This window comes from Nipponia nippon, unplaced genomic scaffold (assembly GCF_047370975.1).
Source record: "Nipponia nippon isolate SJK-2023a ecotype South Korea unplaced genomic scaffold, ASM4737097v1 scaffold_6, whole genome shotgun sequence".
NCBI lineage: Eukaryota > Metazoa > Chordata > Aves > Pelecaniformes > Threskiornithidae > Nipponia > Nipponia nippon.
Genome location: NW_028262380.1, coordinates 78,037,015 through 78,054,092, shown reverse-complemented (window position 1 = coordinate 78,054,092; position 17,078 = coordinate 78,037,015). Strand labels below are relative to the sequence as shown.

The 17,078-nt window shown below is 37.0% G+C and overlaps 1 protein-coding gene across 4 annotated transcripts in view; it reads right to left on the bottom strand.

The window, feature by feature from the left end:
• Positions 1-4,554: 4,554 nt before the first annotated feature.
• Positions 4,555-17,078, bottom strand: part of PDE5A (phosphodiesterase 5A) — a 68,262-nt gene continuing 55,738 nt past the window's right edge. For all 4 annotated transcript variants that reach the window (XM_087735559.1, XM_087735560.1, XM_087735561.1 and 1 more), the window contains exons 15-21: positions 16,491-16,578; positions 15,256-15,356; positions 15,083-15,160; positions 14,135-14,198; positions 13,489-13,563; positions 12,863-12,946; positions 4,555-9,430 (exon numbers count right to left, since the gene is read on the bottom strand). In XM_087735559.1, the coding sequence (XP_087591685.1) occupies positions 9,293-9,430; positions 12,863-12,946; positions 13,489-13,563; positions 14,135-14,198; positions 15,083-15,160; positions 15,256-15,356; positions 16,491-16,578 (628 nt within the window). In that variant the 3' untranslated portion in view covers positions 4,555-9,292. The remainder of the gene's footprint in view (positions 9,431-12,862; positions 12,947-13,488; positions 13,564-14,134; positions 14,199-15,082; positions 15,161-15,255; positions 15,357-16,490; positions 16,579-17,078) is intronic.

Genomic DNA, 17,078 nt, shown 5'->3' with positions numbered 1-17,078 from the left:
TCAGAGTAGTGACATTCTGGAGGTTAAGTACAAATATCTACATCAAACTTACTTCAGCAGTTTTTCTGAACCTTAAAAAAGGGGGAGGGTCTTCTGGAGCGAGTCCTCAACTAACAGGAAGATCTCTCAGATGTGCTTTTCCGGTCAGTTATCTCACAACTTGCCTTTCCCCCCTTGTGATTCTTTGGTCTCCCTCAGAAGTCGACCAGCCGACTCCAAACCTTTTCATCATGGGAGCAGTGAGTATCTGTGTCCTGAATTTCATATCAAAGCTTGTTGCTCCCTTTCTGTCCCATTTTTCCCTTCCTTAACGTTTCTTTTCACTAGGCATGAGTCCTTAGGATCCGGTTCAGATCAGGCCCACAGATCTGTCAGTTAAGTAAGAATCTCCACAGGTGGTCAATATTTACGAGTTTCATGGTGTCTCTACATCGGTTAGCGCTGACAGCATAAAGAACTGTTCTTCTCTGAGGTCTGATGGAATGTCAGTGCTAGAAAAAGCAGGTGTCTTTTTAATCTCTCACAATTTACACGAGTTACTTAGGACTATTAACACGCTAAAATCTGACTTCAGTTTTCTTACATGTGCTGGAATCATATGATACACACTTTATTCAGAGTTCTTTTGAGTTCCTTTAAAAGCTGGGCTTCCTTCTAAAATTATAATTACAATTGTTTTTAAAGATGTTGTTGTTGTTGTTGTTGTTGGAATATTCCACAACCTTTTTCCTTTTTCTGTCTACTTCTTCCTTATATGGTTTTCAAAACTACAATTTTTGCTTAGATGGTGCATTGGAAAACTTGTTTTTTAGTATTGCTGGTTGCATGAAAGTCGTGAAAGCTAAGGGTGTGTATTCCTGGCTTTGTTCAACGTGCCAGCTTCAGAACAGTGAAAATGGACAAACTTACTAACTTTGAAGTTTGATCTTTAGATGAGGTGGATGGAAATGAATTATTAACTTATATGGTCATGCCAATCTCATCATGCCAGTCTGTGATTATGGTGGTTATGACAATGAGGTTCCAAAGATCTGGTTATGACAATGAGGTTCCAAAGATCTGGGTGACACAAATGCTTTTGCAGTGGGTTATATTCATCTATCCTATTTAATGTTTTGTGGCTTATCTTCAAGTTGTTCTGCATAAAATTAGCTAGGACAGTAGAACTCAGCTTTACCATGGAGTGATAATGGCTTGGTGCCAGCATAAATATAATACACTTCTGTAAATATTATTACATATAATACTACATATTAAGAGAGAGATGAATCCGTGTTAAAACCATGCAGATTAACTGGTTTCTGTCAGGTAGTTGTGTACTGATTTGGCAGTGTTTATGTATGTCTTGGGATGGATTGCAAAGATGGTTGGGCACTTAAGTCATTGAAGTGCCCCTGAATCCCTTATTGTGAAGTTTTACTAAGCATTTAAACCACAATATTCAAATTTATATAGATATGATAAATAGATAATTCTATGCCAGTAAAGCCAACTTTAGCATAACTATGGGTGGCCTAGCAACAAGGAGCTCAATGGAGCCTAACTAATGCCATCTCTTGGATAAATAATTTCAAAGTATGTATTGCAATTGGATGTTGTATTGCAGCAGGATTACATCATACTTGAGCTAGATTTTGTTCTGCTCCAGCTGCCTGTTTGCTAAGTTTCTGGTTTTATTTTGGTTCAAGGAGAATCTCCTGAATGCTGCTAATATGCAACCTATTCAACATAAAGATTCAACATTGGAAGATTACTTAGAAATTTCCAGTGAGTATAGATCCATTTGTCTGATTAGTTAGTAGTGGGCTGTGAATCTTAAAACTTACTCTTAAGTGTCTGTATACACTCCTTTTTAATTTCTGTGTAGTGGCTCTGATCCATAAAGTGCTGCATGTTTTTGAGAGTTGATTATTGGAGAGAACTGTGAGTGCATGAGCTAATAAGCACCAGGTTAAAAAAATCTAGAAGCAAAATGCAGGATTTTCTTAAAGCAATAACAACTCAAGTATTTACTTCATCCGTTACTGCATGCCAAAATGAATCGTAGGATTACCTAGAATAGTAGAATCTAGCCTAGTTTCAATGAAAAGAGGGTGACAGTGAACAACTGCCAATAAAAATGTGTGATTTTTCCGGTAAAGGTTATATGAATCTCTGAGTATTAGTGCCATTTGTCACTTGTCACATAGAGACTGATATGTCAGTTGACCCATAGGGCTTCGTGTCAGGATTATCTAAGGTATTTAAATGTATATCTTAATACTCTTTTCCGATATTTTCCATGCAAATACTTAGTATCAGGCAAATTTAGGGAAGTAGTTTCTTTTTGTTCAGAATATGAAATGTGATCAGAGGGTGGGGTTGAGTCCAATGAGCCAACAATGTACAGTATTGAAAGTCTGCATCAGTCTTTTCAGTTACTCCAAAATTTGAACTGGACTTATAGTTCATTTCAACATAGCTATTTGCTGATAGTACACTTTTGCTCTTGATTATGATATAGCTCCAAACTCCACCAAAGATTACTGTGATTATCTGGATTAGTGACTTGAATCTAATCTCATCTGTAAAATAGCAAGCTCAGCATAATAGCAAGAGAGCACCCTATATGGCTCAGATATTTAGATATTTGTATATCCAAAAGGAAAAGATGGCTTCAAGACAAAACATTCTTTTCTTCATGTCTCGCGTAAAAGCAGAGCAGACACCCAGATCCTGGTTCTATTTCCAGCTCAGAAATGGACTTTCTATGTGACCTTGATCAAATTAACCCCTCTACTTATCTGTAAAATGAACTTCCCTTCTATTAAAAAGCCGTGTATATCATAAAATAACATGCCAGTGACTTGATTAACTACTACAAAAAAGGATTCTGAAGAAATGCCTATATGTGAATGTATCATGTGTAAACTAGTGGTATGATTTAACCATGGATTTTACTCCTAGTTTTTGTTAAAGATCTTTGTTAATGTTAAACAAAAGAAACCTGGGTAAAGTATAGATCTCTTTATCAGCCATTATTTTGCACTGGGTGGGCAGTAGCAGGCCATGGCTGAATTGATTATCTTCATATTTCAGCAGGAAAGAGGATTTTGTCTTTACTTGATAGTACAGATTCAGAACAGAAAATAATGCAGCTGTTTGGAGAACAGTTCAGTCTCTCAGGAAGTGTAAAAATAAATTTCCATGTTAAATAAAATAAGAGCTTTGGAATAATGGGTGGGAAACATGCGGCCAGGTATTTCAGGAAATTCTGAATTGTAAATACTGAAATGAAAATTTACTGTGTTTATAACTTGTGATATTTTTCAACTGAAATTGAAGTTCTTAAGTTCTGTACATATTAAGAAATGCTACTCTGCTCTGAAGGGCTGAAAAACTCAATGGCTGTCAGATTCCATAAATTTAGATCCTAAAGCTTACTACTGTAACAAACTCACATATTTGAATTATTTCCAAAAAATCTTAAAGGGTGAGATTTCATGGGAATGTGAAATGCATGTCAGCAATAGCTGTCACACTGTTACTAAAAATATGGCTGGAGGAAGGAGCTATTGTCTTTTCCATTTGTTAAAAAGGCATCATAGTTGTGCAAGGTGTGAAAGACTGAATGTAATATTCTTTTTCACCTCTTCAACAAAAACGCCTTTGTTCAAGGTTATATTCTTTTCTGGGCTGGGTAATAAATGTATTCTGGTACTCCTGTTGAAAACTGCGCCACTTCTCAGAAATGAATTCAAACATTCAGTAGGCTAGCAAAGGCTAAGCAGGAGCATGACTCAGTTGGTGAGTGGGCTGGAAAGACTGTAGTCCCAGGTTACCTGGTATATGTAGATAGACATAGACAGTTGTTCAGTTGCACTCATAAATTGCAGTTGGTTCAGGCAAACAGTACTTGGGTTTTGTGCTGAACTAAATCTGGCCCTTCATAACTTTTTGAATGAGACTGTTGTTTTTCAGCAATGTACATACTTTTTGGTTTTGCCTAGAGCTAAAAAAAGTCAAGCCAGAAGTGTTGCGGTGGAGAACCTAATAGGCAAAGAACAGAAATTGCCAAGAAGCCCACTGGTCTAGAATTACTTCTAGGATTGGCAGTTCACAACATGATGAGGCTTTTGTTGTCAAAAATAATTTCTTCACAGTTCTGTTTGAAGTCATTGGGTTGACTATTTACATCTCTCTTACATGCTACCCCAGGAATTGATATTTGGGGGCAGAGGATGAGGATGGATCTGTATAACAGTTGTATTTGCTGGTTCTACTTACCAATAAATAAACTGGTTTCTGACAGCTCCTAATAAGTGTAACTGCAGTGCTCTCTAGTGGTTAGTAGCAGTGCATTATTTTTTGCGGTTTTTAAACGAGAAGTACTTTACCACTGGCTCATCTCAGTAGTACTTATGTTATACGTATCTTGATATTAATAGTGAAGTTTTTCTCTTCAGGATTTCTAGGACCTAAAGAAGTTATTATAAATTTACAGAAGCAATGATTTGAATCAGGGAACAATGAGGTGTTGAAAATTCAACCTCAATAACGTTAATTAACAAACAGTAAAATTTGACATCATCCTTTTTATTTTAAAAAGCATGAAAACAGTACAAAGAGAAGAATGAGGAAATAAGTAATAAGCATCAGTTTGACCATAGAAAATAACCTGATTCTATATTCTCTATCAGCTGTACAGTAAGTAGGACTAATGATTCTCTTAAGTAATGTAACTAGTTTTACTAAGTAGTCATAGGACAGAAGCAAGCGAGAACACGTAACATTCAGAAGACCTTAATAATGCTTAAAGGCAAAACAGAATATACAGAGTAACCCCCTTAACCTAGTACAAAAATACTGTGCCCAGAAACTATGTATTTGTTCAAACATTTTTAAAAGATAAAAGAATACAAATGGACAAATTCAGTGGCTAGTGACTGTGATTAAGATTTTTATTAAACTATAATAGAAATGTATATTAAAACTATTTACAGTGCATTTCACACTACATTCTTTAAGAGACACACGCAGGTGTCTGCCATGTGAATACATAGAGGGCTCAAATTCTAACTTCAGTTACATCTGTAAGGTACCTTGGGCATCAGCAGGAATAGCTGAATACAACGAAGAGCAGGTGAGGCAGGTGTTACCAAGGGTAAGAGTTTGGTCCCTCTTTATAGGTAAAAAGGGTGGATTTGACCCATTCTTTCACTTTCTATACAGCTCAATCCAACTCCCACTGAGGTAAATGGGAATCCTGTAATTGATTTCAAATGGGCATTTGAGCATGCCTTAGGCCCTAGCATGACAAGCTCATGCTGTGAAAGTTAGTGGAAACTAGCTATTATATAGCATTGTCACATAAATATACATTTACAAACAGTGGTACTTAGATATGAGTTTCTCTATGGAAACAAACTTCTTTATGTGGAAAATACACCTTCCCATGCAATTTCTATTCATCTAGCCATGACAAAGATAAAATATCTTGCTGTCACAATTTGCTGTATTTAGCAAGTGTCACTAATTACCAGGCCAGATTCTGTGATGTTTCTTGTTCCTGTAAAAGTCCAAACCAAAAAATCCAGCCCTCATTATTTATCATACTCTGGCCAAACTAATTTTTTTATTCAAGATCCAATGTTCAAGCTTATCTTTCAAATTAGTGCAAGTCCCTCAAGAAGTACAGCAGGGAACTGTGAAATAAAGCTGAAACCTTGTGGAATGTAAACTGCATGTGATTTGATATGAAAAAGAAACTACAGCATCACAAGAGACAAGACTCCTAACTAAAGCTAATGTATAAATTTGCCTGAAATACAAGGTCTCTATAAAACCTTTAAAAATGTATGAATTTATTATGAGTGAGGCATTTTTTCCATCCAAACTCTCTGCTCTCTTCTCATGCATAACTGCGAGGGGCAACAATCAGATCACTCAGGCAACATCCCCTGATTTGAAGCGGCTAGACCTGATTCTTCATAATCTTTCTATATAATGGGCTGTAAAATCAGTTACCTCGTAATTTTGAAAAATCTTATATATGAATTAGACCGTATTGTGATTTTGTCAGTTTATGCCACTCCCAGATAAAATGCATTGGAGTGGAGTTCAAAAGTTTATCTTTACATGCACACAGTCGTCAGAGGGTGATGAATAAAATCAGCCCTCAGTCCTCTCTAAACTCCATTAAGTCTCCTAAACTCCATTTCAGCTTGTTTCTTGTATAATCCACACTGATTGCTTTAGCTAGACAATAGAAGTTGGAGAGAATATGTTTGAGATCCGACTAAAATAATTAGATACACAACTCATGAAATCAATGGCAGCTGAATGGCTGTGATCCACTAGCTGGATTAGAAAATGTTGAATCCTGAAGGCAATGAATTTCAGGCAGAAAACAGCCTTTTTTCATATTGTCACCTATCTACATTATGGAAGGAATGAGCAATTTCTGCAAACAGTTCACACAAAGCTATGACACAAAACCAGCACACTCTGACTTTGTCTTCAGGCAGAGTAAAACACTATATAAACAATTCGATTGCTCTCTGAAATTTCATTAAGTACAGCAATCTGTGCTTTCAAGGTTCTTAAACCAGTAGTTTAAAGTGTTTGGTTTTGTAGAAATATGTACAGATACAGGTGTATTACAACATTTAAATGGTTTATTTACTAGGAACTGTATTTCTATGTACGTTCCAATATTTGTAGTGGAAGAGATTCTGCGGGATAAATGTGTACAGATATGTAATTAAATATATGAACATACTGTAGAACTGTGTTCATTTTAAGTGAACTTTGAAAAAATGCAACATCATGTCCATATTTTTCAAGTCAGAGGTATGAATCCAGCGCTCCTTTGTAGTAGTTATAAATTTATGCCATAATAAAGCTTTGCTGAATACACAATATAGCAAAGACATACTGGGATCTTAATGTAAATGATACGTCACCACACTGTAATATCACCATAGTTGATTTGCTGTGTTGTCACCATGAATTACTAGTCTCAACCATACTAGAAGGAATACACCTCTATATACATACACTTTATTCATATTTATATTAAATATGTATCTCATCAGTTAGCGTAATAATTATATTTCAGTATCTCAAGCGTTCAAGGAAAAGAATATACAAGGACTATGCAAATCCTGAAGCAAAGTTTCCTATTTATCAAAAAGTACCTAAAAACATTTTTTTTGGGGGGGTATATTGCGGGGGCAAGCTGCGGTCATTTTTCTGCATAGCTATGACATACTACATATATATATTGTACTGTGTATGCATATAAATACACATATGGAGCACTGCATAACAGTAGCCCTAGAATTCTTAATTATTGTTGAACTCCATACTTTTGAAAATCCGGAAAAAAAATCAGGAAAAATACTTTTGTAGAAAAACGTTTTCAAATTCAGCTGCAATAATATATAATTAGTAGTCATTGGAGAAGTTTGAGATAGGATTTAATCAGTGCCAAATAACTTAGGTTGGCCGAAATGCTGCAGACTGTCAGAATACCTTATGCTACCTTTTAAAAAAATTGACTATGAAACTTACTGTTGTCCAACATTTTGAAACATTTGCTTCATCTTTTTTTAGCTTCCAGTATAGTTTATCTAAATGCAGAGACTGATAAAAAAAGGCTGTCTTTCTGACCAGCTCTTACAAGGAGGGATTGATAATTTCCTGGGAAGAAGAATTTATTGCAGTTTCCAACTAGAATTTTCTGGATTACTGTGATTGATAGAAATAAACTCCCACACTTCAAAGTACAATCCCAAATGTATTACTTTTGCCTAATACTATTGCTGATTTTAACTGAAAAATCATTACTCCATATTAAAAAAAAATAACATTTTCTGTGTCTCTGTGCAGCTGAAGTTACACCTACTGCTAAACAATCTTAGATTGCTGACATTAATCTCCTAATCCTGCCTACCCAAAGAATAGTACTCTCTTGTATTACTCTTTTGGGATTTGTCTAACGTGTATATTTTCTTGAATTGGTTCCCAATTCAAAACAATTTTTATTAGTCATCTTCATTAAATAAAATATCAATGTTGCTTTTTTTACTAGTGCAAGTTAATTGATTTCTTTCTTTTCTGAACATTAACGCCTCATATACAAATGGCAAATCCCTGTAGCATTCTCAGCTATTTTTGCTTTCGGTATTCTTTTTTCCTATTCCTTTAAGACATTGTGATTAATCATTGTTAACATTAACTAATGCTAAAAATTATTTTTAAAAGATGTTAACATAAAACTTTCTTCAAAGTGGTCATAGCCATTTCATGATAGCACTGGCCTAAAGAATCAGTCATTGATAGTCACCAGAAGTGTGCCACTCCTGCGTCGTTCTGATTCAGTTTTTCATCTCTTGCTCTTGTAGTCACATTCCCTTCTACTCTTCCTGTCCATCGTTTGGTCCGTTGGTTATGATGATGTTAAATTCAGCTTCCAAATGAAGTTAAAACCAGCATATAAAAATGGTGCTGTTCAGTTTCCATTTCTCTGTGTGCTTCTTGCAGCTTTCTATGGGAGCCGTTCTTCCATGGCAGCCTGTCAGTTACGTTGTGACATTACATCAATCTTCAAGTAGTTTCCATTATTCATGGATAATTATGACGCTTCTACCACAAAACTCCTAAGACCCCTATTGCCTAGTAATTCACAGGGTTTTTAAAAATTTCTCCAAATGTAAGACATTTGCTAAGACATTGCTCTAATATGAAAAAAAACTACTGGGTGCACAGATTCTGGGGCTTTTTCACTTTGAAGCCCAGTTCTGTCTTCTGAAAGAGGTTAGCATAGTATATGCTGGATGAGGCTCCCCAGAGTTAGTCCCAATCTTTCCTCTGAACTTCTGGGAAGAGAACAGGCAAGACTGCTCATTACTTTTATAACACAGCAAGATTGGAAGAGGAAAGAAGGTGTGTAATGCAGTAGTCTTTAAGATACTGGCCACAACATGATCACTAAACAACTATATACATCTATGAAGTAATAGCCTCTCGGGGACAGTCAAGTAACTGCACTCGTACCTTCTTGTGGAACAGGGTAGCAAAAACTACCCTTGCAGATCTTTTTCCATCTCAGTCAGATGTAATAAAAGAAACATACTATCTTTAGATAACCTTGGCATATACATGGTCATGCTATATCCTGAAATGTGGGAAAATAATACAGCAGTGGCAAAATACAAGCCAAATTCATACAGTGTTTAGCAAAATGCAGTACTCCCCTATTACTATGTCTTCTATGTGAACTTAAGCTTGTGGTTGTTAAATCAGCATCTCAGTTCCGTTTGGCTTGATTGCTTTCTCCATTAATCAGATTCTTCTCTTGTTGTTCAGCTAAGGATTGCCATTTCTGCCTATTTTTTCTACAGCCATCCAGTAAAGGGTAGCAGGCCTCTGACACATGCGTTAGGGCCTGAAATAAATTAAGAACATGTAAAACAGATTACATTTACAACAAAATAAGTGTTCTTAAAGATGACCATGAAAGCAACCAGAATGATTGAAATATGAGGTTTATCTATAATTGATACTGAACTTGTATTTTGAACTTCAAGGAAGGCCTGCTGCTGCACATCAAACATGAACACAATTACCTGGCACTAGTGCAGATTAGACTGAGCCGCGGTGTCCATACAGCACTTGATACATAGGTGCAGAAGGAACGACGATAATTTTGTTGTATTAAGCAAAAGTGACCTGTCCAGTATTCCTAGTGAAGTACTATGCATGGACTTTGTTTGCAAGCCAGTCCTTTGAATTTATAGCAAAGTTGGTTGTAAGGATGACCTTGGAAAGGTAATCAGACACAGAGCAGGTATAGTCAGTGGGACCATATTCACTGACAGTGTTATCAACTGATTCAGAGGAGTTCTCCCAGAAATATTTGAATTCAAGACAGTTAGCACACGACACATAAATAACATTTGACACTTTAGTGCCTTTTAGGAATACCTGTGACTGAAGTCAATCATGTATTTTTCATGATGTGGCCGTGTTACTAGATCAGAGTGAAGGAAAACTGGATTCTGATATTTAAATATAGAATTGAAAAAATAAATAAAAGAACAATTAATAAGCATTTTTGTATGTTTTTCTTTCCTGATGGAAGCGATGAAAATGTATCCTCACTCTATGACAATCAGTCCTTACTTGCATAAAGGGTTCTTTTGGCTTTTAGAATGAAGTCACACTATTTAGAAGTGTAAAGTGGCAGTTTAATAGTTCAGACAGTGTGTGACAACAAGGTATGGGAAAGAGTGTTGGAGCCCACTGATTCTATAACTACTGTGACCAACTGCAAAGTACACAGACAAGAATCCTGGCCCCTCTGCTAGTCACTATACAGAACATAAAATCAGTCAGAATTTCACATGGATTTCAGGTCTCATTCAAATAACACGAGGTAGCAATGTCTAATTCTCCCGTAACTTTGCATAGGGACCCTACTGAATTATCAGCTTATATAAATCTTCATAGTTCCTTTTGGCTTTATAGGCTGCTTCATTAGTTCTAGTAGACTTAATTGAATTATTCTTGATTTATACCACTATAATAAGAATGGGGCTGTCAAATATCTCTGGAGTTTTCCTGTTTTATTTATCTGAATATATCTAAACAGCATTTAAAACTGCTAAATGCTGCTTTTTTCAATTAAAAAATGAAGAGGACGAAACACATTTCTCTTATTTTTTCAGATTTCTGAACTTAAAGGGAAGACTTGTAGACCATTCAGTTTAACTGCACTGGTTACCTAGCTAACACAAGCCACAAAACTTCATTGGGATCTGACCTACTCTGAATAACATGGTAAGTCACATACTTGCAGTGCTGTATTGGGAATTCCTCTCTGTTTGCATTGTGTGTCAAACTCCTACTGACTGGATGAAAGCTAAGAAAACAGTGAAAAGGCTGCCACTACAACCCTGTTTATTGTTTCCTTTTGTAGCATTAGAACGTTGGAGAGTGAACTGTGTGCTTGTTCATTTTCAAAGTAACATTGGAGTTGTTTATGTGTTTTACCATTTATTACTCATTGAAGAAAACAAAAATCTGTGTAAGCAGGTAATATTCCCTACTTGTACTCCAGTCAAAATAAACAAACACTGGATCAGCTCAAACTATATCCCCTTCCTTGGATTTACTAGTACTGTTATAGGTTTTGACACTTCCTCATAGGCTTCCCATCCTCTTTAGCGCTCTCTGCCCCTGCAGGTAAGTCACTCTCACTTATCTGTCCGGTTAGGGCACCCGCTGGCATACTCTGAGTCTATTTAAAGTCCCAGACACTGTCAGCCTGTTACGTGCTGTTCCAGTTCAGGTCAGACTTTGAGACAAGATGACAAGTAAGAGTGATACACTGAAAGCTGTAAGAGGCAACATGTTCTGAACAAAAAGATGCTGCTTAGACCCCCTCCTGTGGATGTAGCATCTCCTTCTTTCTTCCCCAATTAAAGAGAAGGGAGAAGACTCCAAACATTTGTAGGTGCTTTTGGCTGCTAACCAGGAATGGTTTTGTATTCACTGTGGCATACAAAGCTGCAGTTACAAAGTGGGGCACAGTAGCTAGAAATTACTCATGCACGTCATTTCCTTGCAGGAACTGTACAGGAGCTGGGTAAAGTTTGGACTAGTATCACTTGGTAACTGTTGATGTAAGCTACAGTGCATATTTCAGAGTAAATAATTGAAAATTTTTGTGTCTTTTCATAAATGGAAAGGTAAAGCCCTCCCCTAACAAGAAAAAGTATAGAAGTTCAGGCTCTGGAGCTGTGGGCATTCAAACCTGCTCAGGTGTTCTATTCAAAGAATTTTCTGTTAGTATAGTCTGTACCTTTCCAGAGATACTCAGTCTTCTTTCAACAGCCTGCCTCCTACTGGAGACAGTTTTCTGAGGCTTCCCAACAAAGGCTGCCTTATTTTCGTGACAGTTTCTACAGCACAGAAACATGTGAGTTTCAGAGGCAGCAGCTAGTAGCTCCCTCTCCTTCCTCTGTCCTTGTTTCCTTCCAACTGGTGGATACGGATTCTTTTTAGAGAAGTTTACTGTGTAAGAGGGAAAAATTTGAATAATCACCTTGTTCCTCCCACTGGAAGATTCTTAAGAGAGGCTATCTGTTCCTCACCGTTCTTTTTCTCACCTCAGTTCCTGTAAAATGCTTGCTACAGTCCCAATGAACAGGCTTTCACTCTAGTGCTTTACTGGTTTAAAAAAATCAGAAATCAGTATGTTTGTTTCACACTATATCTGACCAAGTATCTGCTTATACAGTCTGTGACCAGGATGAAAAACATTTCAATGAATTCTCTCATGTGCTGCTTTTGTGTGTGATGAAAGAGAAAGAAAAAAACGGGATGGGAAATGTTAAACTCGGGTAAATTTCCTATACATAGCATATCGCCTTTTGCATGAAGAATTCTGAATTCTTTAAAACTCTTAAACAACACTTTTTATCAGTGTACTACATGGATACCATTCTTTTCCTACATAGCAAAGCTTTTTTGACTTTCCCTGATGATCATAGCAGCTCACTGGAGCTGCTGGAATCCAGAATATAACCCAGGGATCTAACACCAAGTGCACAAAGCACAGTAATTACCACTAGGTTTTAAAAAATTATAACAAAATACATTCATCAGGCAAACATACCATTAATGATAACTACTAAAATAATAATTTCTTCAACTGAATAATGAGCCATATGTAATATATAACAAAAAAAATCTTTTTTAAGTAAGGGACTGGTTTTTTATTTGATTTTTATTCTAATTTTAAATCTGCATCTATTAGGGGCTACAGCAAGCTGTTCTGGTTTTAGATTATTGCAATCTTTCTTAGGCACCATACCTCATACAGCTGCAAACAAACAGCATCTATGAATCCAACCTGCATGCTGGGAATTTTATTTTTCTTCTCTCTGTTCATTAGATCCTGCACAAAAGAAGTAAACAAGCTCTGTGTTTAAATGTGTTAAATAAAAAACCCAACCAATACCAAAGAGACAGGCTGGAATTAAAAAGCAGCACCTTAAAAAGCACAGCAGGTTCAGCACAGCAGGGTATCAATACATGTGTTACAATGCAGGTAATTTGACTGCATAACTTGCCTTAGGAGATTGTCTTTGGACTGACAGAGCCCAAACAGCTAGACAAATAGACAAGCTTACTGTTTTTGGATAGGTTGCAAATAGGTACCAATTTAGGAATCTATTTCCAATTTAGGAATGTATTTCCTAGACAATTTAGTAATACCGATTTAGAAGAAATAATGCTGTCTGTTCTTCCGGCTCAGAGATAATGACACACTGTTGGTGTCTGGGAACCGCAGAAGACAACTGACTACTAGGAGGACAGGGAAGGAGTTGGCCCTGTATTCTGCTCAGTGGAAGAAATTGTGGCTTTTGAAAGGAACGTGAAGTGCTGTTTGTAGAAGCCATTTAGAAAGAGGTGATTCCACACAATACTGCCACTTACTGTTGGTTCTATGTTGAGTTCCTTCCGCTCTTTATCTCCTTGATCAAAGAACTCGGTAGCTACAAGCTCAGCAATCTGTAAGAGATTTCACACATTGAGAGCTCTAAAGTTTGCCTGCTACCTACAATCAAAACTGTTTCCTGTGTTTCCTGTCTCTCCTTAGGATATATCGAACTGGGACCCCCCATAATGACACTCTCCAGCTTAACAGCTAGCTTTTAGAATTCTTCATGCACACATCTGTGCATAAACAAAACACCTGCGTGTGCTGATATTTACTCTCACAAAGCAAAGTGAATAAAATGGCACACAGGCATCTTACCACTGATAACAGCTGGAATGATCAACACATAGAAAAAGGTCGGGTGATACTAGTGTGTTGACTGCCTTGTAGTAACTCAGAAATGTTGGAAAGAACAAAGATACCTGATTTACCTTCAGATTACTGCTAACATGGTGACATAGCTAAATGCACTGATCTTGCTACAAAGACCTGAGAAAGTCTTCAGTCCACGTACAGCACTTTGAAGGACTGCTTCCTAAGGCTGTGCGTTCCACCATTGCCTTTGCAATAAGGCCTGGATGGGGGAAGCAGAAGCTGTTATGTGGAGTTTGTATTTGGCAAATCTTAAAATTAAGCATATACCCGTTGCTGAACTGGCCATGGTTTGGTTATGGCTGATAAATCACAAGCAGTCATCAGCATTGCTCTGTAGAAAAAACAGAAAGAAATCTATGAATTACTGTATTGTGAAATGTATGTAGCCACCAAGTCAAGTGATTAGTAAAATAGAATATAAAATTCCAAGGAACATCAAAGTCAGAAAAACAAGTGAAATTAAAGCAAAGTTATAAAGGTATCTAAGGCTTGATGATGTGGTAGACTTTCACCTGTGTGAAATGAGCACACAGAAATGAGCAAATCTGGACTGGCTCATTTGGTGGATTCACGTCAAATGAACTGTTTCATTCTATTTGCTACTGGACAGACAGCACATGTATTTATTTATGACATTAGCAGTGACTGCCATCTTTATTGACATATATATGAGGGCCAAGGACTGAAATAGGAATAGACATAGAACGTGACTACATTGGACTGGTTTTTAAAGGCACTGAATTTGAACTATGGCATCCTTCTTTTCTGAGACAGCTTATGTAAGCCTGCTTTTCTGTAGCTGTGCATTACAATATGTGTCTCTATTCTTAATCTTCTTTCTTCTTCACTGCCAGTAAGCAATCAGCTTCAAAACAAACTGCCTGTTCTGAGTCTTTACTTACTGCTTTCAGCAATTCAATATTTAAGTAGAAAGTATCAACAGCAAAAGAACATGGTACCTAGAGAGGAACCCGAAACTCTTTAGGAAGAACAGAAATGCTCATGTAACTCCACGTGCTACTTAACAAATATAAGGTTGCAGACTTAGTAATTCAGACGCAGGGAGTCATTCAGTGACCTATGTGCCAGTGCCAGTTTGCACAGGCCCAGAGCACACAGATCTGCAGGTTTTAATGAAATTCACATCAACATGGCATGGAAAATTGGGTACCTGATAACATTAACTGGCTTCTTAATCATTCTGCTTTTACTTACAAAAATAGCTCCTTCTGTGTAGGATCTTCCCAATTAAATTGCTTCTTCCTTAGAAGTTCAAAAAATTCTCCTCTCCTCCTTTAAAAGAAGTTAAAACAACAGATTTTGCAGCATGCTGACACGATCCAAACATCCAGCAATGACTATCCAGGCAAACTTGCCTCTGAACTTACTTTATGTATAGTGCTAGGTCTGTGGCAAGAATGGCTTGTTTTATCATTTTCAGTGTGGCCTTGTATTCTTCAATGGAAAGGCTGCTGAGAATCTGATTTCCCTTTACAAAAAACGAAAACCAGTGTTATCAGTAAAATGGGCAACAGCACACCAGTTTGCTAAAATGTCTCTTAGATACTAAATCATTAGGAGCTGCTTGCTGATAGCTGATGTCATTCTTTTACCCTGCTTCCTTTTGCAGACTGCCCAATTTAAAAATAAAAATTCCAGTCTTCTTGAGTAATGGCAGAAAGCCGCATAGCAACAGCATCATAATCGACTATTACAAAATGAAACTGCAAGCAGAGCAACATTAAAGCCTTTAAGTCCATTTCATTCATCAAAATTAAATTTGCCACTAGTTGTATCGTAGCATTTCTCTTTCCTCTTCCCCCTCCTCCCTGAAGCAGAGGAACTATAATAGATTCCAGTACCTGCCTACACATCTCACATAAATGAAAATATTTCCTTTTATGAAGCAACATAAATAACAAGCTATTACATAGAAATATAAGCTCAGCAGTCCACTGTTAAACCAAAGCACTGTGCAGCTGGTGAAATGGCAACTTGCCTCCACTTTTTTCCATATTTTCCTGTCTGAATAGGAAAGAATCATTACAATACAAAGGATGCTGAAGTACCATACCTGTGATACAAAATGAGTGGTGAAAATACATTGCTTTGAAATGATTGTGCATGCTGAATAACTGGTCTTAGAATTAGTTCATAATAGAAAACAAGAAGAATGTGATTTTATTTGCATATTTACTTAACTTAGGTTTGGCTTCACTTTGGAATGTCAACCTTAGCAGTGTTTGGTTTGGTCTCGTCAGGACTGCTTTGTGTATGTGTAGGCCAGAATGTTTTTTGAAATGAGAGCAAGGACTTGGGTTTGTTTGGTGGTTCATAAGAGGTCATGAAAATGGCAACAAAGCCTTTTGTTTCCTTTGGTCCATGGAAGCAGGTACTCAAAAGGCTATTTGCAAGGCTTCCCTTATCAGGCAACGCTTGGAAAGGTTCGGTGGCACTCAGCAATGGAATTGTGATTTCAAAACTGCTGCATTTGCTTTCTTTACCCAAAAAGGAATAAAGATCACTTAGGAATGTATAAGGGTGGGAGTCTATCCAAAAGCTAAAAATAAAAAGTAAAATAGGGAACAGTTTCCTTCAGCATACACGAAAATGTGGCACTCACTGGACTATTCAGGATCATAAGGCATTGATCAAAATGATGATGCTCCATGATTGAGTGGCAATACAGTTGAGCCAGTGGATGTTCGCTTCTGAGGAGTAAAAAGACCCATCAGATGGAGGAATCAAATTAAACATACTACTAATCCAGAAATAACTTCCCTTTTAATGTCCTCTTCTCATTATCGGTTTACTCCCACCCACCCATGCTTGTTCTTAACCAGTTCCTTACCCCTTCTGTGTAACTGGCCAAACAAAATGCAGGAAGGAGATGCAGGGGGAGTACAGATAAAAAGACAACGCTGTTACTTTATCAGAGCACTGACAACTATAGTTTTCTGCTTTCTGTTACCTGTAGAGACCAGCTGCACACAAGGAGTGAGAATGTAACACAAAGTTTTATAAAGAGTGAAAGTTCTTGCATGAAAAGGAAAGGCAACAAGAAGGGTTCTTTCACAAGCAAAATTTAAGTGACAGTTTTGGCTTTTGTAACATTTTAAACACCTGCCTGGCATATTTAGTCAGCTCAACTACTGAGCTTGTAAGTAATAATGCAGACCTAATTGGAAACTCACTGATACCAATGGAAAAA